This window comes from Geotrypetes seraphini, chromosome 3, assembly GCF_902459505.1.
Source record: "Geotrypetes seraphini chromosome 3, aGeoSer1.1, whole genome shotgun sequence".
NCBI classification, from domain to species: Eukaryota; Metazoa; Chordata; class Amphibia; order Gymnophiona; family Dermophiidae; genus Geotrypetes; species Geotrypetes seraphini.
The window spans coordinates 6,721,639-6,746,321 of record NC_047086.1 but is presented as its reverse complement, the minus strand read 5'-3'; the positions used below and the strand labels follow the sequence as shown (position 1 = coordinate 6,746,321).

At 47.0% G+C, this 24,683-nt stretch overlaps 1 protein-coding gene across 1 annotated transcript in view; it reads right to left on the bottom strand.

Moving 5' to 3' along the window:
* Positions 1-24,683, bottom strand: part of AK9 (adenylate kinase 9) — a 1,007,389-nt gene that overhangs the window by 941,094 nt on the left and 41,612 nt on the right. Inside the window, exons 4-5 of the mRNA XM_033936269.1 lie at positions 21,354-21,406; positions 21,176-21,272 (exon numbers count right to left, since the gene is read on the bottom strand). Of these exons, the coding sequence (XP_033792160.1) occupies positions 21,176-21,272; positions 21,354-21,406 (150 nt within the window). The remainder of the gene's footprint in view (positions 1-21,175; positions 21,273-21,353; positions 21,407-24,683) is intronic.

The following is a 24,683-nucleotide window of genomic DNA, read 5'->3' as shown; positions in this document are numbered from 1 at the left end:
CTGGACCTATTGCTTACCAATGGCGAAAGTGTCACTGAGGTCTCAGTGGGCGACAAGTTGGCCTCCAACGACCACAACAAGATATGGTTCAAACTCAGGAAGGGTTTCGCCAAAACTAACACATTAACCAGGGTCCTTAGCTTCAAGAACGCCAACTTTGAGGGTATGGGGGATTTCATCAATCAAGCACTACAAAACCGAGCAGGAACAGATAACCTAGAGGAATTGTGATCGACTCTGAAAGCTATCATTCAGGAGGCGACCAATCGCTATATAAAATCAGTGAGTAAACGGCGCAGGAACAATAAGCCACAATGGTTCTCTGCGGAGATCTCGAACCTCATAAAAGAGAAGAAAAAAGCGTTCATCTCCTACAAACATACAGGATCTCAGGACTCTAGAGAAGTCTATTTGGCTAGGGCAAGAGCTGTCAAAACAGCGGTTAGAGAGGCCAAATTCCGAATGGAGGAAACTTTAGCAAAGAACATCAAGAAGGGCGATAAATCCTTCTTCAGGTATATTAGTGACAGAAACCGCAGCACAAGCGGGATAGTACGCCTTAGGAAACCAGACGGGAACTATGTAGAAGCAGACTCAGAAAAAGCTGAATTGTTAAACGAATACTTCTGTTCAGTCTTCACCCGTGAGGCGCCGGGTTCCGGCCCTCAGCTGCAGAAAAAGGATGGCTCAGGAGACCCGTTTAGTAATTTCAAGTTTACAACAAGCAGTGTCTACTGTGAGCTGTCTAGACTCAAGGTTAACAAAGCAATGAGGCCAGACAATCTACACCCCAGGGTGCTCAGGGAGCTAAGGGACGTCCTGGCGGAACCACTATCCGCACTCTTCAATCTCTCCCTTAGTACAGGTAGAGTCCCGTTGGACTGGAAATCGGCTAACGTCATTCCACTCCACAAAAAAGGTTGCAGGACAGAGGCTGAGAACTACAGACCAGTGAGTCTCACATCTATAGTGAGCAAACTAATGGAAACCCTAATCAAACACCAATTAGATAAGATCCTGGATGAGGAGAATCTACGGGATCCCCGTCAACATAGATTTACCAAGGGGAAATCCTGCCAATCCAACTTGATCAGCTTCTTTGACTGGGTGACGGGGAAGCTCGATGTTGGAGAGTCCTTAGACATTGTATACTTGGACTTCAGCAAAGCGTTTGATAGTGTCCCACACCGCAGGTTGTTGTGCAAAATGAGTTCTATAGGATTAGGTGACACTTTGACAAAATGGATTGGGGACTGGCTTGGTGGTAGGCTTCAGAGGGTGGTGGTGAACGGCACCCCCTCCGTAACGACGGCAGTGATCAGCGGAGTGCCACAGGGCTCGGTCTTAGGCCCGACCCTTTTCAATATCTTTATAAGGGACTTAGCTGAGGGGCTTCACGGTAAAATAACGTTATTCGCCGATGACGCCAAACTATGTAATATAACAAGCAAGAGCACAACGAACAATATGAAACACGACCTACTCCTATTGGAGCAATGGTCAAGGACCTGGCAACTGAGTTTCAATGCCAAGAAATGCAAAGTCATGCATCTCGGCAGTCAAAATCCATGCGAGACTTACACCCTAAATGGCGAAATCCTAGCAAGGACTGTTGCAGAACGGGACTTAGGGGTGATCATCAGTGAAGACATGAAGACTGCCAATCAAGTGGAGCGGGCTTCATCTAAGGCTAGGCAGATCATAGGATGTATACGTAGGAGTTTCGTCAGCCGTAAGCCTGAAGTCATTATGCCGTTGTATAGATCCATGGTGAGGCCCCATCTGGAATATTGCGTGCAATTCTGGAGGTCTCATTACCGCAAGGATGTACTGAGGCTTGAGTCAGTCCAGCGAATGGCCACCCGGATGGTCTCGGGACTCAAGGATCTCCCGTACGAGGAATGGCTGGATAAATTGCGGCTATACTCACTCGAGGAACGCAGAGAGAGGGGAGATATGATCGAGATGTTCAAGTACCTCACGGGCCGTATCGAGGTAGAAGAGGATATCTTCTTTTTCAAAGGTCCGATGGCGACAAGAGGACATCCATGGAAAATCAGGGGGGGGAAGTTGCACGGCGACACTAAGAAATACTTTTTCACCGAAAGAGTGGTTGATCGCTGGAATAGACTTCCACTTCAGGTGATCGAGGCAAGCAGCGTGCCTGATTTTAAGAAGAAATGGGATCGTCACGTGGGATCTCTGCACAGAGTTAAATAGGGGAGGGTCATTGGGGTGGGCAGACTAGATGGGCCGCGGCCCTTATCTGCCGTCTTTTTCTATGTTTCTATGAGCTTCCTGAAGAAGAAGGGCGATCTGGGATGGATTGGAAGTATACTCTCTTGGAGGAAGCTCTGGTGGAACTTAAGTGGAATGAAGAGAGTATCCTTCCCTGATTATCGACAGCACCCAGAGGTCAGATGTAATGATCTCCCATTGGTGGTAAAAATGATGGAGATGACCTCCTATGGGGGGAAGGGAGGACAGAGGCAGAACGATGGAGGTTATGCTCTGTTTTAGACAGTCAAAAAGGCTGCGCAGCCATAGGTGCAGCAGAAGCCTGAGGTTTCTGTTGCTTCTGCTGCTGTTGTTTCTTGGGAGGTGCTCGAGTGTAAGGAGCTGCCCTTGGAGTATAACGCCTATGGAAAACCGGAGTAGGGTGTGAAAGTTTTGCAGCACTCAACTTCAAAAAAGGGAATTATGATGCCATGAGGAAAATGGTGGGAAAGAAACTCAACGATACCGCAAGGAAGATGGAGTCCGTAGAAAATGCCTGGACCCTACTCAAGGGCACGGTGCACGAAGCACAGAACCTGTGCGTCCCCAAGTTCAGGAAAGGGTGCAATAAAAATAGAACAAAAAACTCAGTGTGGATAACAAATGCAGTGAAAAAGGCGATAAGTGATAAGAAGGCATAATTCAAAAAATGGAAAAAAGACCAGACAGAGGACAACCAAAAGGAGCATAAAAAACACCAAAAGGAGTGTCACCGAGTGGTTAGGAAAGCAAAAAGAGAATATGAAGAGAGACTGGCAGGGGAAGCAACTAACTTCAAATCATTCTACAGGTACGTCAAGGGGAAGCAACCAGCTAGGGAGGAAGTGGGACCCCTGGATGATGGAGACAGAAAGGGAGTGGTAAAAGAGGAAAAGGAGATAGCGGACAGGTTAAATCAAGTTTCAAGTTTATTAAAATTTTTGATTAATCGCTTTGTCTTTTTTCAAAGCGATGAACATACATATATATATAAATAGAATTAGTTAAAATTTGGCAACCATTGACAAATTATTCTAATGATTAGATTTCTTAGCACAATTATAATACTTATATAGAAAAGGGGAGGGACATGTATAATTTTTAGAATCATTAATTGGAAAAAGGGGAGGGATGTATAACTTTTGATTATATATAATATATACTAATTATAAATTAAGTTGTATTAATGATAGATACAATGATATATAGTAATTAATTATATCACTTGAATTTCAAACATTGTAAAAATTGAAAAATTCAATAAATAAAATTTAAAAAAAAAAAAAAAAAAAAAAAAAACAATATTAAAAACAAAAATTAAAACATTAATTATACATGACCGTAAAAATAAATGTAAAAGAGACAAAAAACATGACACGACATGAGTATAGGGAAAAAAGGGATAAGAACTACAAAATATAATTAAAAGAAGGTTGGGTAAAAACATAAGGTAGGAATTTACAAGGGAGGACACAACCAACATTCCGGAACACGAGGAGATCGTAAAAGGAGATCAGGATGAAAATCTGGTCCAACTAGAGGTGAGCAAGGTGGATGTCCTCAGGCAGATAGACAGGCTAAAGAGCGACAAATCGCCAGGTCCGGACGGCATTCACCCAAGGGTACTCAAGGAACTAAGGAACGAAATAGCTGAGCCACTTCGACAGATATGCAACCTATCCTTAAAAACTGGAGAGATTCCGGAGGACTGGAAAATGGCAAATGTCACACCCATCTTCAAGAAAGGCTCAAGGGGAGACCCGGGAAACTACAGGCCGGTGAGCTTGACCTCGGTTCCGGGAAAGATGATGGAAGCGCAGATTAAAGACAGCATCTGGGAACACATCGAAAACAATGGGCAGCTAAAGTCGAGCCAGCATGGCTTCTGCAAGGGCAGGTCATGCCTCACGAACTTATTATGCTTCTTTGAGGGGATAAACAGCCAGGTGGATAAAGGGGAATCCATAGACATCATTTACCTTGACTTCCAAAAAGCCTTCGACAAGGTACCACACGAAAGACTGCTAAGGAAGCTATGGAACCACGGGGTACAAGGGGAGGTCCACCGATGGATCAAAAACTGGCTGGCGGACAGGAAACAGAGGGTTGGAGTAAAGGGCCATTACTCAGATTGGAAATGAGTCACGAGCGGAGTTCCACAGGGGTCGGTGCTGTGACCGCTTCTGTTCAATATATTTATTAACGACCTGGAGGCGGGAACAAAATGTGAGATTATTAAATTTGCGGATGACACTAAACTATACAGCAGGGTCAAAACCATGGAGGACTACGAAGACCTCCAAAAAGATCTGACAACGCTGGAAGAGTGGGCCAAAAAGTGGCAAATCAGCTTCAACATAGGGAAATACAAGGTCATGCATGTTGGGAAAAAGAACCCGATGTTCACTTACAAGATGGGGGGATTACCGCTAGGGGTGAGCAACCTTAGTAGTATAATGGGTACACCTCATGTCAAACTGATTGACAGGTGAGATAAGATAAGGATCGACCAATCAGCGTTCACTTCCGGGTTAAGCCCCGCCCATTGTCCCGCCTTAGTCTCCTCCCATGGCCCCGCCCCCACCCATGGCCCCGCCTTAGTCTCCGCCCGTGGCCCCGCCCCTCCCATAGGAATGAATGGTGGTAGCCCCGCCCATGGCCACACACCCCCGCCCATGGCCCCACCCCACTCTTCACCTAAGCCCCGCCCCACCCATAGGAATGAATGGTGGTAGCCCCGCCCATGGCCACACACCCCCGCCCATGGCCCCACCCCTCAAGCCCCGCCCCTGCCCCCACCCCCTCAAGCCACGCCCCCGCCCATGACCCCACCCCCTCATGTCCCGCCCCGGAAATGCACTTTTGATGACATCACCGGAAATGGGGGCGTGTTTAACCCCAAAAATACGCTTTCTGATGACATCACCGGAAATGGGAGTGCCTGCCCCTACCGGAAATGCGCTTTTCTGATGACATAAGCGGAAATTGGGTAAATGACGCGGCGGAAATGCGCTTTTCTGAACACGTAGGCGGAAATAGGGTAAATGACGCGGCGGAAATGCGCTTTTCTGAACACGTAGGCGGAAATAGGGAAACAGACTTAGTCAAAACCCCCCACCCGGAAATGATGTGGCCAGAAAAGAAGCGTCTTTATTTTAACAGTTTTTAGTTAAAAGACAGGGTTTAAGAGCTCACAGATAGAGCAGATCACAAAACAAAAGGCATTCACAAAATCTTTCCTGTTTTTAAAACAGAGTAGGGGCAGAAACAAACGAGAAAAAAAAGTTGCATTTGCTTTTAACACCCTTTTCAGTAGGAATTCTGAGCTAATGGTTAATGGGTCAGCTCCCCTATTGTCATGGTAACAGCTGATAAGACCCTTGCAACACCCCTCCCCCTGATAAAGCCAAGGGAAGAGATGTGGAAGTGTGTTTAAACATGTCTGAACTTGTCCCGGCCCCCCTACTGTTGTCTTAACAATCTGAAAAAAAAAAAACACAAAAGCAGCTGTCACCTAACAGGGCTCTGTTAAAAAAGGCAAAAGTCTTTATTGAAGCAAATTTATTATGATCCATACGCGGCAGGAAGCTATGGAGGCATTAACCCTCTACTTCAAGCGGCTAAAAAGAGTGATATAACAGTCCGGAGAAAAGATGTGGTGGATTGGGTCACCGGTCAAAACGCATACAATTTACACAGACCGGCTAGTATCCATTTAAAAAGAAATAAAACAACAGACAGTGGCAAAGTGACTTAGTCGATATGTCAGCCTTTGCCCCTTATAACAACGGTTACAAATACATCTTAACGGTAATAGATATCCTGTCAAAATATGCACGGGTCGTTTCTTTAAAAACAAAAACCGGTCATGAAGTTACCGAAGCCTTTGAAACAATATTTAATTTAGGGCGTACACCTGAAAAACTTCAAACAGACAAGGGTAAAGAATTTTTAAATAAGTCTCTGAAGAATTTATTAAAACAAAAAAAAAAAAAGGTGTTAGCCATTTTGTGACCCATAATGATGTTAAAGCAGCTGTAGTGGAAAGATTTAACAGGACTTTAAAATCCAAAATGTGGAGATATTTTACAGCCCATAATACCTTTACTTACCAAGACGTCCTACAGGCTATAGTGCACATCCGTATGGGAACACGTTTCCTGTTGCCGCGCATCAGCACACGCACGGCACAAAGGAAACATAAGTTTACACCCCACCCTGACAGGTAACACCCCGGAAATACGTTTTCTGATGACATCACCGGAAATTGGGTAAATGAAGCGACGGAAATGCGCTTTTCTGATGACATAGGCGGAAATTGGGTAAATGAAGCGGTGGAAATGCGCTTTTCTGAACACGTAGGCGGAAATAGGGAAACAGACTTAGTCAAAGACCCCACCCGGAAATGATGTGGCCAGAAAAGAAGCGTCTTTATTTTAACAGTTTTTAGTTAAAAGACAGGGTTTAAGAGCTCACAGCTGTTAGCAACAGAAATAAAGGTTCTCAAGCCATCAAACAAAATGACTGTCACGAAGGCTCGTAGATTGAGTTACTTTCTTAAAGATCGTGATGTAGAAAAAGAGGGTTACCCAAAGACCGAAAAACTGTACGAATCAGACAAAGAAAATATGGATCCCTTTAACACGCAGGTAACTGAAAAAAGGCCTACCAAGAGGCCTCGTAACTTTCTTAAAGACTGTAATGCGGAGAAAGAGGGTTACTCACCGTCTGAAAAACCGATTGACGTGACGGCAGATACCGGGGAGCATACGCACGAATTAACAGATTCTGAAATACAAGAGTTTCCAGATGCTCAAAAGTTATATGATTCAGACACAGAAAATGAAGATGTAGGCTATGAACTACCAGAGTATAATGCTTCAGATATTGAATTTTATGAAGCCGCTGCTGAAGCCGAAGCAACAGACATGTTGGAAAAGCCAGGATCTTTCACGGTAAGAGAGAGAGACACACACGGGGGCGGGGTCATGGGCGGGGGCGGGGCTTGAGGGGTGGGGACAGGGGAGGGGGCAGGGCTTGAGGGGTGGGGCCATGGGCGGGGCTACCACCATTCATTCCTATGGGAGGGGCGGGGCTTAGGTGAAGGGTGGGGTGGGGCTATGGGCGGGGTGTGTGGCCATGGGCGGGGCTACCACCATTCATTCCTATGGGAGGGGCGGGGCCATGGGTGGAGACTAAGGTGGGGCCATGGGTGGGGCGGGGCCATGGGCGGAGACTAAGGCGGGACAATGGGTGGGGCTTAACCCGGAAGTGAACGCTGATTGGTCGATCCTTATCTTATCTCACCTGTCAATCAGTTTGACATGAGGTGTACCCATTATACTACTAACCTTGAAAGAGACCTGGGAGTGATGGTAGACACAACACTGAAGGCGTCGACGCAGTGTGCCACAGCCTCAAGGAAAGCGAACAGAAAGCAATGTTACTTACCGTAACAGTTGTTATCCAGGGACAGCAGGCAGCTATTCTCACTAGTGGGTGATGTCATCCGACAGAGCCCCGATACGGACATCTTGCAAGCATGTCTTGCTTGAAGAAACTCAGAAGTTTCGAGATGCCCGCACCGCGCATGCACCAGTGCCTTCCCGCCCGATGTACCGGGCGTGTCTCCTCAGTTCAGGTAGCTAGCCTGAGAAGCCAACCCAGGGGAGGTGGGTGGGACGTGAGAATAGCTGCCTGCTGTCCCTGGATAACAACTGTTACGGTAAGTAACATTGCTTTATCCCAGGACAAGCAGGCAGGTATTCTCACTAGTGGGTGACCTCCAAGCTAACCTCAATGGGATGGTGGGAGAGTTGGCAACTTAAGAGAATAAATTTTGTAAAACTGTTTGGCCAAACTGTCCATCCCGTCTGGAGAAAGTATCCAGACAATAATGAGAGGTGAAGGTATGAACCGAGGACCAAGTGGCAGCCTTACAAATCTCCTCAATCGGTGTCGATCTGAGGAAGGCTACAGAGGCTGCCATTGCTCTGACCTTATGGGCTGTGACTCTACAAGGAAGGGATAATCCAGCCTGGGCATAGCAGGAAGAGATACAAGCCGCCATCCAGTTAGAGATGGTGCGCTTCGATACAGGTCGTCCCAACTTGTTTGGATCAAAGGAGACGAAAAGTTGAGGAGCAGTTCTGTGTGGTTTGGTGCGATCTAAGTAGAAAGCCAAAGCACGTTTACAGTCCAGAGTGTGAAGGGCTGATTCTCCAGGATGAGAATGAGGTCTTGGAAAAAATACTGGAAGTACAATAGATTGGTTGAGATGAAATTCAGAGACCACTTTAGACAGGAATTTCGGATGAGTACGGAGGACCACCTTGTCATGATGGAATACTGTGAACGGTGGATCCGCCATTAGGGCCTGAAGCTCACTGACTCTGCGAGCAGACGTGAGGGCCACCAGAAAAGCCACCTTCCAGGTGAGAAACTTAAGGGGAGCCTTGTTGAGAGGTTCAAACGGAGGATTCATGAGTTGAGACAGGACAACATTGAGATCCCAAACCACAGGAGGAGGTTTGATAGAAGGGTGGACATGGAAAAGTCCTTTCATAAATCTGCAAACCACAGGATGAGCAGACAGAGGTTTCCCCTGAAGAGGCTGATGGAAAGCCGCAATAGCACTCAGTTGGACTCGGATAGAGGTAGACTTGAGACCAGACTGAGACAGGTGTAGAAGATAGTCCAACACAGAGGATAGGGAAGCTCGCTGAGGCTCCATGGCATTGGAAATACACCAGGAAGAGAATCTAGTCCATTTTTGGGAATAGCATTGGCGAGTAGCAGGCTTCCTGGAAGCCTCCAAGACCTCCCTCACTGCTTGAGAGAACTGGTGAGGAGTTATGTTGCGAGGAACCAAGCTGTCAGGTGGAGAGACTGTAGGTTGGGATGAAGCAGTGATCCCTGATGTTGAGTAAGCAGAGAAGGAAACACTGGAAGAAGGACTGGTGTCCTGCTGCTGAGTTGAAGCAGAAGGGAGAACCAGGGTTGTCTGGGCCACCGAGGAGCTATCAGAATCATGGTGGCTTGGTCTGATTTCAATTTGACCAGGGTCTTTTGAATGAGAGGAAACGGAGGAAATGCGTACAGAAATTGATTCCTCCAATCCAGCAGAAAAGCATCTGCCTCGAGGCGATGAGGAGTGTAGATCCTGGAGCAAAACTGAGGCAGCTTGAAGTTGTGGGGGGCAGCAAAGAGGTCTATCTGAGGCGTTCCCCACTGAGCAAAGATCTGATGAAGGGGGTCGGAATGGAGCGTCCACTCGTGAGGCTGCAAGAGACGACTCAATTTGTCTGCCAAGACGTTGTCCTTCCCCTGAATGTAGACAGCTTTGAGGAAGGAGTTGTGGTGAACAGCCCAATCCCAGACCCGAAGAGCTTCCTGGCAAAGAGGTGCCGAGCCCTGCCCCCTTGCTTGTTGACATAATACATGGCGACCTGGTTGTCTGTACGGATGAGGACCACCATGTCGTGAAGCAGATGCTGGAAAGCTTGGAGAGCGTTGAAGATGGCTCTGAGCTCCAGAAGATTGATTTGATGGAGCCGTTCCGCACTGGTCCAGAACCCTTGTGTGCGAAGACCATCCAGATGGGCCCCCCAGGCATAGTTCGAAGAATCGGTCGTGAGAACTTTCTGATGGGGAGGAAAGTGAAACAGCAAACCTCTGGAGAGATTCGAAGAGGTCATCCACCAAAATAGAGACTGCCGAAGAGCAGGAGTGACTACGATGTGACGGGACAACGGGTCGGATACCTGAGTCCACTGAGATGCCAGGGTCCATTGAGGAATTCTGAGATGAGTCTGGCAAAAGGCGTCACATGAACTGTAGATGCCATGTGGCCCAAGAGGACCATCATGTGTCTCGCTGAGATGGATTGGCGAGAAGACACCGACTGGCAGAGTAGAAGGAGAGCATCCATGCGCTGAGGAGGAAGGAATGCTCGAAGTTGAATGGTATCCAGGACCGCCCCGATAAAGGGGAGAGACTGGGTGGGCTGAAGATGTGACTTGGGAAAGTTGATCTCGAAGCCCAAGCTTTGCAGGAAACAAATGGTAGTCAAGGTCGCCGAAATGACCTCTGGAGCTGACGGGGCCTTGATGAGCCAGTCGTCGAGGTATGGAAACACCTGAAGACCCATGTTCCGGAGTGCAGCGGCCGCCACCACCACCAGACACTTCGTGAAGACTCTGGGAGACGAGGAGAGGCCGAATGGAAGCATTCGATACTGCAGATGTAGATGTCCCACCCGAAATCTGAGGAACTTGCGGGAGGCCGGATGAATGGGGATGTGAGTGTAGGCCTCCTTGAGATCCAGAGAGCATAACCAATCGTTCTGCTCGAGGAGGGGGTAGAGAGAAGCAAGGGTCAGCATGCGGAACCGCTCCTTGACCAAAAACTTGTTGAGGACCCGAAGGTCCAAAATGGGACGCAGATCGCCCGTCTTCTTCGGGACGAGAAAGTACCGGGAGTAAAACCCCCTGTTTTGCTGGTCTAACGGAACCGGCTCGACGGCCCGAAGCCGAAGCAGAGCCTGAGCCTCCTGAAGGAGAAGAGCGGTCTGCGTCAAGTTTGAAGGATACTCTCTTGGCGGGTGGTCCGGGGGGACCCGTTGGAAATGAAGAGAGTATCCTTCTCTTACGATGGTAAGGACCCAAAGATCCGTGGTAATGGTCTCCCATCGATGACAAAAATGATGGAGACGACCCCCAATGGGAAAAATGGGGGGAGACAGAACGAGGTTGGTTATGCTCCCTGGAAGAGAGTCAAAAAGGCTGAGTAGCCTTGGGTGCAGCCGGCATCTGAGGCTTCTGCTGAGCCTTCTGGGGGGGCTGTCTCTTCGCAGGTTGTCTCGCTTGAGGAGTTTGGCGAGGAGTATAATGCCGCTGGTAAATCAAAGGCGGCCTAGTAGGTCGAGACTGTTGAGGCTTGGGCTTAGGCCGTAGGATAGACTGAAAGGACTTCTCATGATCCAAAAGCTTCTTAGTAACGGTCTCGATAGACTCATCGAACAGATCCGCTCCCGCACAAGGCACATTTGCAAGCCTGTCTTGGAGGTTCGGATCCATATCAATCGTACGAAGCCATGCCAGACGACGCATGGCTACCGAACAGGCGGCAGCACGTGCCGAGAGCTCGAAGGCATCGTAGGAGGATTGCATTAGCTGGAGGCGTAGCTGGGAAAGGGTCGCCACCACTTCTTCGAACTCGAATCGAGCCTGAGCATCGATGAAAGGGATAAACTTGCGGAGCACCGGCAAGAAGAACTCCAAATATGAAGAAAAGAAGAAATTGTAATTGAGCACTCGAGACGCCATCATAGAGTTCTGGTAGATACGTCTACCAAACTTATCCATCGTCCTCCCTTCTCGGCCCGGTGGTACTGAGGCATAAACCTGGGTGGGATGAGATCGCTTGAGAGAGGACTCGACCAGGAGGGACTGATGAGAGAGTTGAGCTCCCTCAAACCCTTTGTGGTGGACGATGCAGTATCGAGCATCCAACTTGCTGGGAACTGCAGGGATGGAGTATGGTGTCTCAAAACAGCGCATGAATGTCTGGTCAAGCAGTTTATGCAGAGGAAGCCGGAGCGACTCCGCCGGAGGGTGAGGTAAGTGCATGGTGTCTAGATACTCCTTGGAATATTGAGAACCAGTGTCCAAAGTTACATCCAAGTCATCCGCCATTTGTCGGAGAAAGGAAGAAAAGGACATTTGGTCCGCCAGCGCCGGCCGGCGAGACGGACTAGAAGAAGTAGAAGCCTCTGGGTCCAGAGAGAACTGGGAGCGGCAAGGAGAATAGGAGGTAGATGGTTCCTCATACTCCGGTCCCTCAGGCGGGGATAAATCCGACGAGGAGTATCCCATACGCTGCATCTTCTTTTGCGGGGACACCTCCGAATGACGTGAGGAGTGTCGAGACGAGTGTCGGGAGCGATGCCCCTCCCGGTGTCGGGATGGAGAACGTGAACGCCTATGCATCGCACGGTCCCCCGAAGCCTCCACGGAATGGATGGGACTAGATGCGGTGGATCGTAGAGGTGGCAAGGATGCGGACTCATGCGCTGCCACCCAGGCCTGGTATGGAGTGCGGAAGAACTCTTCCTGCGAGGTAGTATGCCCAGGGCTCCGATTATCAGTGGCTGGTATAGTACTCTGATGGCGAGGAGGCGTGATGGGCTCCAAAGGCGGCATATCACTAAAGGAAGCCCGCCGCGAGGCCCCCGCCGCCCTCCGCCGATCCTCCTCGTCGAGCAGCGAGATCGAACGACGAGGGGGAGGGGGCGGACCGCCCCCCCGGGACCAGTACCGGGAGGTCACCCTGGATGGAGGCGATGAGCCGGGGTCCCATAGACTGCATAAGCTCGACAAACTGAGCTTCCAGCAGGGATCGCAGCGAAGCCGATATGGAGGGATCCGCACCGAAAGGGGGTCCTCCAGCACGGTCTTCGCGCTCCTTTGCGGCCAAGTGCTTCTGCTTGCTAGCCTTAGGCACTTTGATGACCACCGGAGGGACAGTGGAAGGCGGTACCTGAGCCGAGGAGACGGGAACAGGCACCGGTGTCGAACTCGAGGCTGAAGTCGGTGTGAACGATGCCGGCTTCAAAAGGCCAGATGCAGGAGTTGACGATGCAGGTTTCGCATGGATCGGCGAAACATCAGCAGAAGTGGAAGCAGACGGCTCCTTAGCAGTCTCCATCTTAAACATCGACTCCCACAGCAAGCAGCGCCGTTTAAACGAGCGCGCAGTAAGCGTGGAACAAGGCCGGCACGATTTCGGTATGTGTTCTGGACCAAGACACTGAAGACAGCGTCGATGCGGGTCCGTCAACGAAATCGCGCGCTGGCACTTGCTGCACTTTTTTAAACCGGTGATTGGCCGGGACATAGGCCGGAAAATCATCGCCGCAAGGTCGAAGGCGCTGGGCCTAAGCCCCGAGGCCGGCCCGGCTGAACCGCCGGAAGAAATAATTTTAACTTTTTTTTTTTTTTTTTTTTTAAAGAAATACACGTACTAAGTTAAAGTAGAAATAAACAAAAACGCGGACAAAGAAGGCAAATTTTACTGAAATTCAGTCAGCGCAGAATGAAGTGAAACTTCTCAGCTCCGCGGAAAGAAAAGAACTGAGGAGACACGCCCGGTACATCGGGCGGGAAGGCACTGGCGCATGCGCGGTGCGGGCATCTCGAAACTTCTGAGTTTCTTCAAGCAAGACATGCTTGCAAGATGTCCGTATCGGGGCTCTGTCGGATGACATCACCCACTAGTGAGAATACCTGCCTGCTTGTCCTGGGATAATGTTGGGTATCATTAAGATAGGAAGAAGGAAGTCATCCTGCCACTGTATCGTGCATTGGTGCGCCCACACCTGGAGTACTGTGTCCAGTACTGGTCGCCGTACCTCAAAAAGGACATGGCGGTACTTGAGAGAGTCCAGAGAAGAGCAACTAAGCTAATAAAGGGTATGGGGGACCTCTCATATACTGACAGACTGAAAAAGCTAGGGCTTTTCTCGCTGGAAAAGCGACGACTTAGAGGAGACATGATAGAAACCTTCAAGATCATGAAGGGCATAGAAAAAGTGGACAGGGACAGATTTTTCAAACTATGGGGAACCACAAGTACAAGGGGGCACTCAGAGAAATTGAGAGGGGAAAGGTTTAGAACAAATGCCAGGAAGTTCTTTTTCACGCGCTACCGGAGGATGTGTAAGCAGAAGCACGCTACAGGGCTTCAAAGAAGGTCTGGACAGGTACCTGGAGGACAAAGGGATTGAGGGGTACAGATAAGAGTAGAGGTAAGGTTATAGGGATAGGATTAGAGGTAATTTGTAAAATTAGTCAGAGACCACTGTTCAGGCAGTGGGCCTGATGGGCCGCCGCGAGAGCGGACCACTGGGCGAGATGGACCTCTGGTCTGCCTCAGCGGAGGCAACTTCTTATGTTCTTATGTTCTTAGGAGCTGGCTTTGGCTTTGGTCTGACAATGGAAGCAAAAGATTTTTCATGTTCAGACAATTTCTTAGTGGCAGCCTCTATGGATTCATCAAAAAAGTCATTGCTCTCACAAGGAATGTTATCCAGACGGTCCTGAAGATTAGGGTGCATGTCAATCGTGCGAAGCCAGACCAAGCGGCGCATCACTACAGAGAAAGCAATGGCCCTATCTGACAGTTCAAAGCATCATAAGATGACTGGAGAAGATGCAATCTGAGTTGTGACAGAGTAGCAGTGACTTTTGGGAACTCAAAATGCCTATGTTGATCCAGGTTCTTCAGAAAGCCTGGAAGAAGATCAATGAGGAACTTGAGATAAGTAACGAAGACAAAATTGTAATTGAGGACTTTGGAGGACATCATGGCATTCTGATAAAGACAACGTCCAAACTTGTCCATGGTCTTTCCTCTCATCCAGGAGGAACTGTAGCATAGACCCTGGAAGGATGGGTTCTTTTTAAAGAGGACTCCACAAGAAGGGATTGGTGAAATAATTGCAAATTCTCAAACCCTTTTCAATGTAGAGTTCTATACCTCGAGTCCAACTTGCCTGGAACAGCAGGCATAGCATAAGGAATCTCCAGACATCGTTTGAAAGTTTGAGACAAAAGCTTGTTAAGAGGAAACTTAAATGACTCTGCAGGAGGTTGAGGCAGATGCATCACCTCGAGATACTCCATAGAGTATTTAGAACCAGCATCTAATTGAATTTCCAGGTCATCAGCCATTTGACGAAGGAAGGAAGAGAAAGATAGCTGATCCGCCAAAGCCCTGCCTCGAGAGGGACTCGATGACTTCAAGGCGTCTCGATTGGAGAACGAAGGCGAAGCCTCTCGGAGAAGTGGCAATCCAAAGAATATGGAGACTTGGAGGAGGCAATGGAAGCAGCCGATACCTCAGGGTCTGAAAGAGGTGACCTCGAGTGAGGAGTAGGAGGCCTCGAAGAGCTGGAAGGTCAGGAATGAGGCCTAGAAGAAGAAGGCTGCTCTTTGGAAGAAGACCTCCACCTCGATGGATGCCTCAATGAAGGCCTCGATCGACGACTAGAGTGGTGTATGGAAGCAGGTCTCGAGGATCGAGGAGACTTCACCCTATGGAAACAGGCAATGCTGTTGGTGAATGAATAGGGCTAGAAGCTGTAGATCGAAACTCAGTGGTTTGGATCGAGGAATCTTGAAGCACTCACAAAGACTCTGCTCATTGTACGGAGTGTGAGAATTCCTGTCGAAACACTCACAAAGAATCTACTCCTTGCATAGTGTGTAGATGCCAGATCAGACACTTGTAAAGACTCTGCTCCTTGCATAAAGTGTGAAGCTTCAGCTCGAGGCACAAGCAGGGACTCGACCTCGCAGGAGACTGCTGATTGCCCAGGCTGGATTACAGGAGGCAGCGTCAAGGCAGAACCATATTTGCTCAGTAAATGAACAAATTGCTGCTCCAACATGGTCTGGAGAGAAGCCTGCAAAGGTAGATCCACGTCTGAAACCAGACCACTTGCTGAGGCTAAGGGCTCCAAGGTGGCAGTGGAGATGTGCTTTGACTTGTAGTGCTTGAGTACCACTGCAGGAACCTTTTGCTTAGGTATTTGACCTGAGGGAAACTCAGAAGATAAAGCAGGTGTACTCGAATCTAAAGACGATCAAAACAAGGAAGGTCTAATGAGACTAGAGGTCGAGGAAGCAGGAGGACCCTCGCTGGAAGGCAGGACCGAGACAGCAATCGAGGTCGAGGGTGTCACTGAAGAGTCCAGCCTGATCAGTTTTTCTACTAAGACCCGACGATGTTTAAGGGCTCAAAGTTGAAGAGTAGCACAGTGCTCGCATGACTTAGGATTATGGTCAGGCCCGAGGCACTTAAGACCCAGCGGTGTGGGTCCATGAGAGAAATCGCACGCTGGCACTGGCTACACTTCTTGAAGCCCGTGACTGGTCGTGACATAGGAGGGAATATAGCCGCTGATAAGTTGAAGCCCTTAGGCTGTGGCCGCGCGGCCTGGCTCACCAGTCAGTTGGCAAAGAAAAATAGTCTTTTTTTTTTTTTAAATAGAAAACAAAGAAAGTAAAACACAGCGATTCGCGACTAAATAGAACATGAAGCGAACGAAGTTCAATGCAAAGTGTGAAAGTACAGACTTCTCGGCTCCGCAGAAAACTAAGAACTGAGGAGACTCGCCCTGTACTGGGCGGGAAGGCACTTGCGCATGCGGATGATTCGAAACTTCTACGTTTCTACAAGTAAGTCTGCTTGCGAGGCTGTCTGCATCCGGGCTCCGTGGATGATGTCACCCATATGTGAGAATAGGCTGCCTGCTTGTCCTGGGATAAACTTGTTATCATCCAATTTGCAATGTAGCCTTCTAAAGTAACACTGATCTTAAAAGAAAAGTGGAACCTTGAACTGGACCTACTAGTGGGTAGGTTAACAGTGTACAATACAGCTGAAAGGGGGACTCACATGGTTTTAAAACTCATGTACTGTATGTTTATAGATCCTTTACAAGATATCACTATCTACATAAACTCAAAGAAATATCAGAATATAAGAACAGTAGCTTGTTCTCACGATGGCCAATCCAGGTCACTAGTACCTGGCCAAAACCCAAGGAGTTCACCCTCTCCAAGGTAGAGAATGAGAGGGCACTCTCTAAAGTTAAAGGGGATAGATTCTGTACAAAAGTAAGGAAGTTCTTCTTCACTCAGAGAGTGGTGGAAAACTGGAATGCTCTTCCAGAGGCTTTATAGGGGAAAACACCCTCCAGGGATTCAAGACAAAGTTACATAAGTTCCTGCTGAACCGGAACGTACGCAGGTAGGGTTGGTCTTTGACCTAGGGGCTGCCGTGGAAGCCAGACTGCTGGGCACGATGGACCACTGGTCTGACCCAGCAGAGGCAATTCTTATGTTCTTAACACCTATTCCTAGTGTCAAGCAAAGAAAAATAAAGACCCCAAATGAAATAACACCACCAACACCTCAATCCAGAACCAGAAAGAGTAAGGTAAGTTCTAATAGTGAGGAGCCTAATACCCATTTACATTCACCCGAGGTTACCCACATGTGAGAATATGCTGCCTGCTTGTCCTGGGATAAAACAGTTACTTACCATAACAGGTGTTATCCATGGATAGCAGTATGAAGAGCTGTTTCCAGGATGAGAATGAGGCTTGGGAAAAAAACACTGGAAGTACAATTGATTAATTGAGATGAAATTCTGTAACAACCTTGGGTAAGAATTTTGGATGGGTGCAGAGTACCACCTTATCATGATGGAATATTGTGAAAGGTGGGTCTGCTACTAAAGCTTGTAGCTTATTGACTCTGCGAGCAGACGTGAGAGCAATGAGGAAGACTACTTTCCAAGTGAGATATTTCAGATGAACTGATGACATTGGTTCAAATGGAGGCTTCATCAGTTTTGCAAGAACAACATTGAAATCCCATGGTTTGAGAGGTGGTTTGACATTGAAAAGTCCTTTCAAATGGACTCTAATGGAGGTGGATTTGAGGCCAGATTGAGACAAATGGATAGGTAATCCAGCACTGAAGACAAGGAGGTAGACTGAGGTTTCTTGTGATGAAGATCGCACCAAGCAGAAAACCTAGTCCACTTTTGATTGTAACATTGCCTTATGGCCGGTTTTCTGGAAGCATCAAAAATGTCTGACAGACTGAGAAAATTGAAGGTGTTGATAGGAATCAAGCTGTCAGATGTAGAGACTGTAGGTTGGGATGAAGAAGCATTTGTGAGGTTGTAGGAGACGATTCAATTTTTCCACTAGTGAATTTTTCTCTCCTTGAATGTAGTCAGCTCTCAGAAAAATGTTGTGAGGGATTGCCCAATTCCAAATCTTCTGAACTTGCAAAGCAGAAGGGACCCTGTTCCTCCCTGCTTATTCACATAGCATATTACATATAAATAATAGTGTGTTAGCGCTTTTCTACAGCGGCCTACCGAAACTTTGAGTGAAACTTATGCTACACAGCATCTTATATAAAAAGTTAGCAAATGAAAATATAAACATACCTTGTAAATGAAGAAATTTAGAAGTAGTGTCGCTCTCACCAAAGGCGAGTGAAATCCATGCAAGATAAATACCTGTTATAGAGCAAGTTCTAGACCAGACCTATAACAGACACAATCAGGCAGCGAAAGGAAGGCGGACTGTTCTGAGCAAGTATAAAAGGAGCAAACGTAACCAATCACAAAGAAGGGAGACCGAGCTGTTCCGATCACGTAAAAAAGGAGCTTACATAACGAATCACAAAGGGCTAGTAAAATGAAGGCGGGCTGTGCACTCATTTGTCTGCTCCCATTTATCTTTTCACTCACTTATCTTTGCACTAATTTGTCTGCTCCCATTTGTCCGCGCGCTTATGTCTTGGCGCAGTTATCTTACGCTCACTTCGTCTTTGCGCTCATTTGTCTTGCGCTCACTTGTCTTGCGCTTAGATGTCTTCCGCTCACTTGTCTTGGTACTCACTTGTCTTGCGCTCAATTGTCTGCACCCGTTTGTCCGCGTGCGTTTGTCTTGCGCGCATTTGACTATGAACCCTACTTGATTGTCTATACGAATAAGCACAACTTGATTGTGAAGAAGATGCTGAAAAGCTTGAGAGCATTGAAGATCGTCCTGAATTCCAACAGATTGATGTGATTTCGACGATCTATGGCAGACCAATGCCCTTGAGTACGGAGACCATCTAGATAAGCTCCCCAAGCATACGTTGATGAATCTGTGGTGAGGGGGCATTTGGAACAGCAAACCTCTGGAAAGATTGGAAGAGAGCATCCACTACTGAAGAGTTTGCCGTAGAGAAGATGTCACTATAATGTGCTAGGAGAGCGGGTCGAAGGCCTGCGACCATTGAGAAACCAGGGTTCACTGAGTAACCCTGAGGTGAAGTCTGGCAAAAGGAGTCATGTGAACTATAGAGGCCATGTGACCTAGGAGAACCATCATTGTCTCACTGAGAGAGAAGTGAGGGTTGAAACTTTGTGGCAAAGTTGTATGAGGGCATCCTGATGCTGCTGGGGAAGGAATGCTCTGAGTTGCACAGTGTCTAGAAGAGCCCCAATGAACTGCAGAGTTTGAGAGCGCTGCAACTGAGATTTGGGAAAGTTGATTTCAAATCCCAAACTTTGCAGGAACCAAATGGTCTGTTTTGTTGCTACAGTAACCCCCTGAGATGTTGGGTCGTTGATGAGCCAGTCGTCCAGATATGGGAAAACCTAGAGTCCATGAATTCGTAAAGCTGCTGCTACCACTACCATGCACTTGGTGAAAACCCTGAGAGATGTGGCCAGGTCAAAAGGTAGCACTCTGTATTGGTAATGATGATTTCCCACTCAAAATTTGAGGAATTTGCGAGAGGCTGGATGAATGGGAATGTGAGTGTAAGCCTCCTTGATATCCAGAGAACATAACCAATCATTGTGATCCAGAAGGGGAAACAAAGATGCTAGAGACAGCATCTGAAATTTTTTTGGGACGAGAAATTTGTTGAGAGCTCCGAGATCCAATATTGGATGAAGACCTCCCATCTTCTTCAGGACAAGGAAGTAACAGGAGTAAAACCCTGTGTTATGCTGTTCCAGGGAAACTTTCTCGATGGCGCTGAGAGTTAGAAGAGCTTGTACTTCCTGGAGAAGAAGACAGGTCTGTGACGAATTGGAAGGGATCTGATGATTGTGAGCACCCAGAGGTCGGAAGTGATGTTTCCATCAGAGATAATAATGGTGAAGATGACCGCCAATGGGAAGAGGAGAAGACAGAGATAGAGGGATTGATGTTATGCTCTGGCTGAGATGGTCAAAAAGGCTGTGTGGGTTTGGCCGCAACCAGTGTCTGAGGTTTCTGCTGACATTGCTGAGGCTGTTTCTTCTGCAGTGGCCTGGAATATGGTGAAGACTTGGGGGTATAACGCCTCTGGTAAGAGGAAGAGGGTTTAAATCCACGGGCAGCAGAAGGTTTAGGTTTGGGTCTAAGCAACGAAGCAAATTATTTTTCATGCTCAATCGTTTAGTGGCAGCCTCAATGGATTCCTCAAAGCGCTTGTCTCCAAGACAAGGGATGTTCGACAATTGATCTTGGACATAAGAACATAAGCAATGCCTCTACTGGGTCAGACCTGAGGTCCATCGTGCCCCGCAGTCCGCTCATGCGGCGGCCCAACATGTCCAGGACTTGTGCAGTAATCCTCTATCCCCCTCTATCCCCTTTTTCAGCAGGAAATTGTCCAATCCTTTCTTGAACCCCAGTACCGTACTCTGCCCTATTACGCTCTCTGGAAGCGCATTCCAGGTGTCCACCACACATTGGGTAAAGAACTTCCTAGCATTCGTTTTGAATCTGTCCCCTTTCAACTTTTCCGAATGCCCTCTTGTTCTTTTATTATTCAAAAGTTTGAAGAATCTGTCCCTCTCTACTCTCTCTATGCCCTTCATGATCTTGTCTCCTCTAAGTCTCCTCTTCTCCAGGGAAAGAGACCCAGTTTCTCCAATCTCTCAGCGTATGAAAGGTTTTCCATCCCCTTTATCAGACGCTCACTCTCCTCTGAACCCTCTCGAGTAGCACCATGTCCTTCTTAAGGTACGGCGATCAATATTGGTAAAGTGTGAAGCAAGCAGTTTAAACAACTCCAAAGTTAATGTTTAAAGTAAAAGATGCTGTTGGCAGAAGCTTTTAGTATTTGTTAAAATGTGGCAAGCCACACTGGGCTCCTGTCCAGGAGAGGCATAGTAAGACTACTAAAAAGTAAGAATCCCCTTAAACCCAGAGGGTTTCACAGCATAGAGAGAATGGTGAGAGGCTGAAAATGTGTCTGTTCAGGTAGGCCAGGGGGATCACATTTGCCACTTTTACAGTACTGCAAAGGAAAGTAGCAACAGTTCAAAGTCGTTCTAGCAACTATACCTAAATGAGTGACTTCTGGAGAGTGAATCTTCTTAATCAGCAGTTCTGTGACCAGCTCTTCAGGGACACTGAGACCCTTATTAAGAAGGTCCTGAATCTGAAGAAAAACACACAGCTATGTGTCATTCCTAGACTGGGAGAAGAAAGGTTTCAAAGGTAGATACTGCTTCTTAATTACCTTTATGCCATCTTCTGTTCCAGAATCGATATGCTGGGTAATGACCTCTTTAGCTAAAAGTATGAAAGAATTTAATGTGAAATACTAATCAGAGCAAGAAACAAAATTGTCATACATATATTTACTAAAAAAAAAATGGGAAGAAATTGGAAAACTTACACCAGACTTATGTTTTATGTTTATGTTTTAAGCTTTTTATTCATTTTTCATATAACAACAAGTGTACAATCTAAATTCATGTTCCAGTTTGTATTAATAGAACAAAAATGATTAGTCTGTATAATTATGTCTTATTTGTATTTGTCATCCCTGGCTTTTATTGTATATTAGAATTATGTAATACGCATTGAAATACTGGATATTGCGTATAATCAAAATTTATTAAACTTGAAACTTGAATTATAACCCCCCTCCCTCCCCTTACTTTGGGAAATGCATACAATAAAACAAAATATAATGTTAAATTATTTATATTTTATGATGAATAAAATAAACCCACCCACCACCCCCCTTATCAAATATCTTATTATGGGAAAATTATATCATTCATTGCAAAAGTCTGTTAATGGTCCCCAAATCTTCTTAAACTTATCTATATACCCTTTTTGTGTTGGCCTCAAATAAATAGGATGTTGGAGAATCCGGTAGCCTTGACATATGATACGATTTTATTTGGCACAGCAATGAGAGCAAAGAGTCAAATTTCTTCAAATAACAATAAACTTTTATTTATATTAACTGGAGTAGCAGTTCAACAAATAACACACAATTGGAAAAACTATGACAGGTTAAATTATAACTTTTGGTGGAATTCAGTGTGCCATATTGTCACCAGCAGGGTCAGGGCAATGGGTCCCGAGCCGCTGGGACACGGATTTTGGCTCTTGTGCGCTGCGGCTGGCGACACAAGGATGGATAAGTCAGGTTTAGCAAAAAGAAAACACACTGGAAACAGGTAAATAAGAAAAAACCAAAACCTGGACTGGATTTAATTCGTAACATCCAAAAACAAAATGGTTGCTTCACACTTTAGCTTCACATCAGTCCCCAAAACAAAGAAAGCAGAAAATAAACTTTGTCAGGAAATGACCATCAATAGGTAAGTCTCTGCATGTTCAGATAAAGCAAGCTTATTAGTCTTGTTCTAGTGCATAGTCTCTCCAACCAGAGAGTCTCAAAAACAAAACAGACAAAATAGCAAAGCAGAAAAACAAAACTCAAAATCTGAATCTCTTAATTCCCCACCTCAAAAAAAGGGGTGCTTTCCTGTACGACAGAGTCCCATACAATAAAGTTTCTTTAGCATGGCTAGGATATAGGTACAGCACAAGTCCTTATTTTCTCCCAACCAGACTTGAGCCTGAACCAGCGCTATGGCACTGATTCCTCCAGCCTCAGCAGGGCTGGACAAGGTGGTGTGCTCCACGTGATGGAATTTTGCCAAACAATGGCCCGCTATCCCTCCACATGTAACGTGGGGCTAACCCCACCACCTTGAAAACAAACACAGTCTGACCTGCTCCAAAAATAGTACCTCCAGGCAACCTGGATAATTGTAATCCACTATTCACAGTCATGGACACTTGCCTTCACTTAGCAGACTTCCATAGGCTGCATGCTGGCAGGCAACTCAGGGGGAGACTCCGGCTCCAAATCCAGCTCCATGTCCTGGAACTCTTCAAAAGGACCTTCAGGGGACTCTGCTCCAGCCTCTACCAGTTCCATCTGCTCAGGAACTGAACAGCTTTGCAGAGCTCCCAGCCCTGAGCTTTGCGACTGCCTGGCTTCACTCCCCTTTTCGTTCTCCCCCTCCAGCAGGGCATACCTCAGATTTAGGAGCTGAGAACCACGCCCCAAACGCTCAGGTGTGCAGGATATCCTATTTCTTCTTTCCTGACTACGTGGGGGAAGGGAAACCTGCAGTTTGGCACTAGCACTCCCTCTGCTGGACCCAGGAGTAATGGCAGGCAAAAGGTTACCTTGGGGATTAAGCAGAGCAGCTTGGGCACTATCTGCTCTAGAAATGGGCTTTACATTAGGAACAGTCCTAGCAGGCATACCTTGCATATCACAATATATATAAAATGGAGCGTACATTTGCAACACAAAAAGGGTATATAGATAAGTTTAGCTACACCTTCTGGTGGAATTCGTTGTGCCATATATACAAAATGGAAAGAATTGCTATACAAAAAGGGAATTATAATAATTTTAAAAAGATTTGAGGGCCATTGATAACTTATTGTAATGATTAGACCCCTTTTTACACTGAAAGTATAATTATAATTATGGGAAAGGGGGTGGTATATAGTTATAATATAAGTTTAATTAATTCTATGAATATAACACATGTATGATATTTTTTGATTACAATATTTTTGAAAAGGGTGGGTGGAGGAGGGAAATAATTTATATATTTAAGATGACAATTGAAAGAATTTCAAGTAATGTAATGTAATGTAATGTAATTTATTTCTTATATACCGCTACATCCGTTAGGTTCTAAGCGGTTTATATGATTCAATTGATGTAATACTGTGTACTTGAATTAAGATGAAAAATGAATAAAGAATTGGAAAAAAAAAAAAAGGGAAGTAAGGCAATTCTATAAACTGATACTTAAAGATAAGGGGCCAATTGTAGACATAATCTAATATAATAAAATGGTAGGCCGCGCATGCACACTAAAAAAAATGTGTTCCCTGATCCGTCGTGAAAACACGATTGCGCATGCGCGGGTTTTACGTCACCACTTGCTCGCGGCGGCTTTCAAATAAAAATAAAAAATTACACAGCTGCAGCGGCCTTCCTCACCCCCGCCTCTCACTGTCAATGGTACCGGCTCCTCTCTCGAACTGCACCAGGATTGAGAGAGGAGCTGCAGCGCCGGCTTTCAACTTAAAACAAAAAAAATTAAAAAACCCCAACTGGAGATCGCCGCTCTCACCCGGCTCCCACTGTGCAAACCCCCTCCCCAACTGGAGATCGCCGCTCTCACCCGCTCCCACTGTGCAAACCCCCCCCCAACTGGGGATCGCCGCTCTCAACCCCCTCTCCCCCCCCAACTGGAGATCACCGCTCTCACCCGCTCCCACTGTGCAAAACCCCCCCCAACTGCAGATCGCCACTCTCCCCCCCTTCCCTCCCAACTGGAGATCGCCGCTCACACCCGCTCCCACTGTGCAACCCCCCCCAACTGGAGATCGCCGCTCTCACCCCCCTCCCCCCCAACTGGAGATCGCCGCTCTCACCCGCTCACACTGTGCAACCCCCCCCCCCATGGGAGGATGCGCCGCAGCAAAGTGCTGCACAGGTACTGGAGGGGGAGAG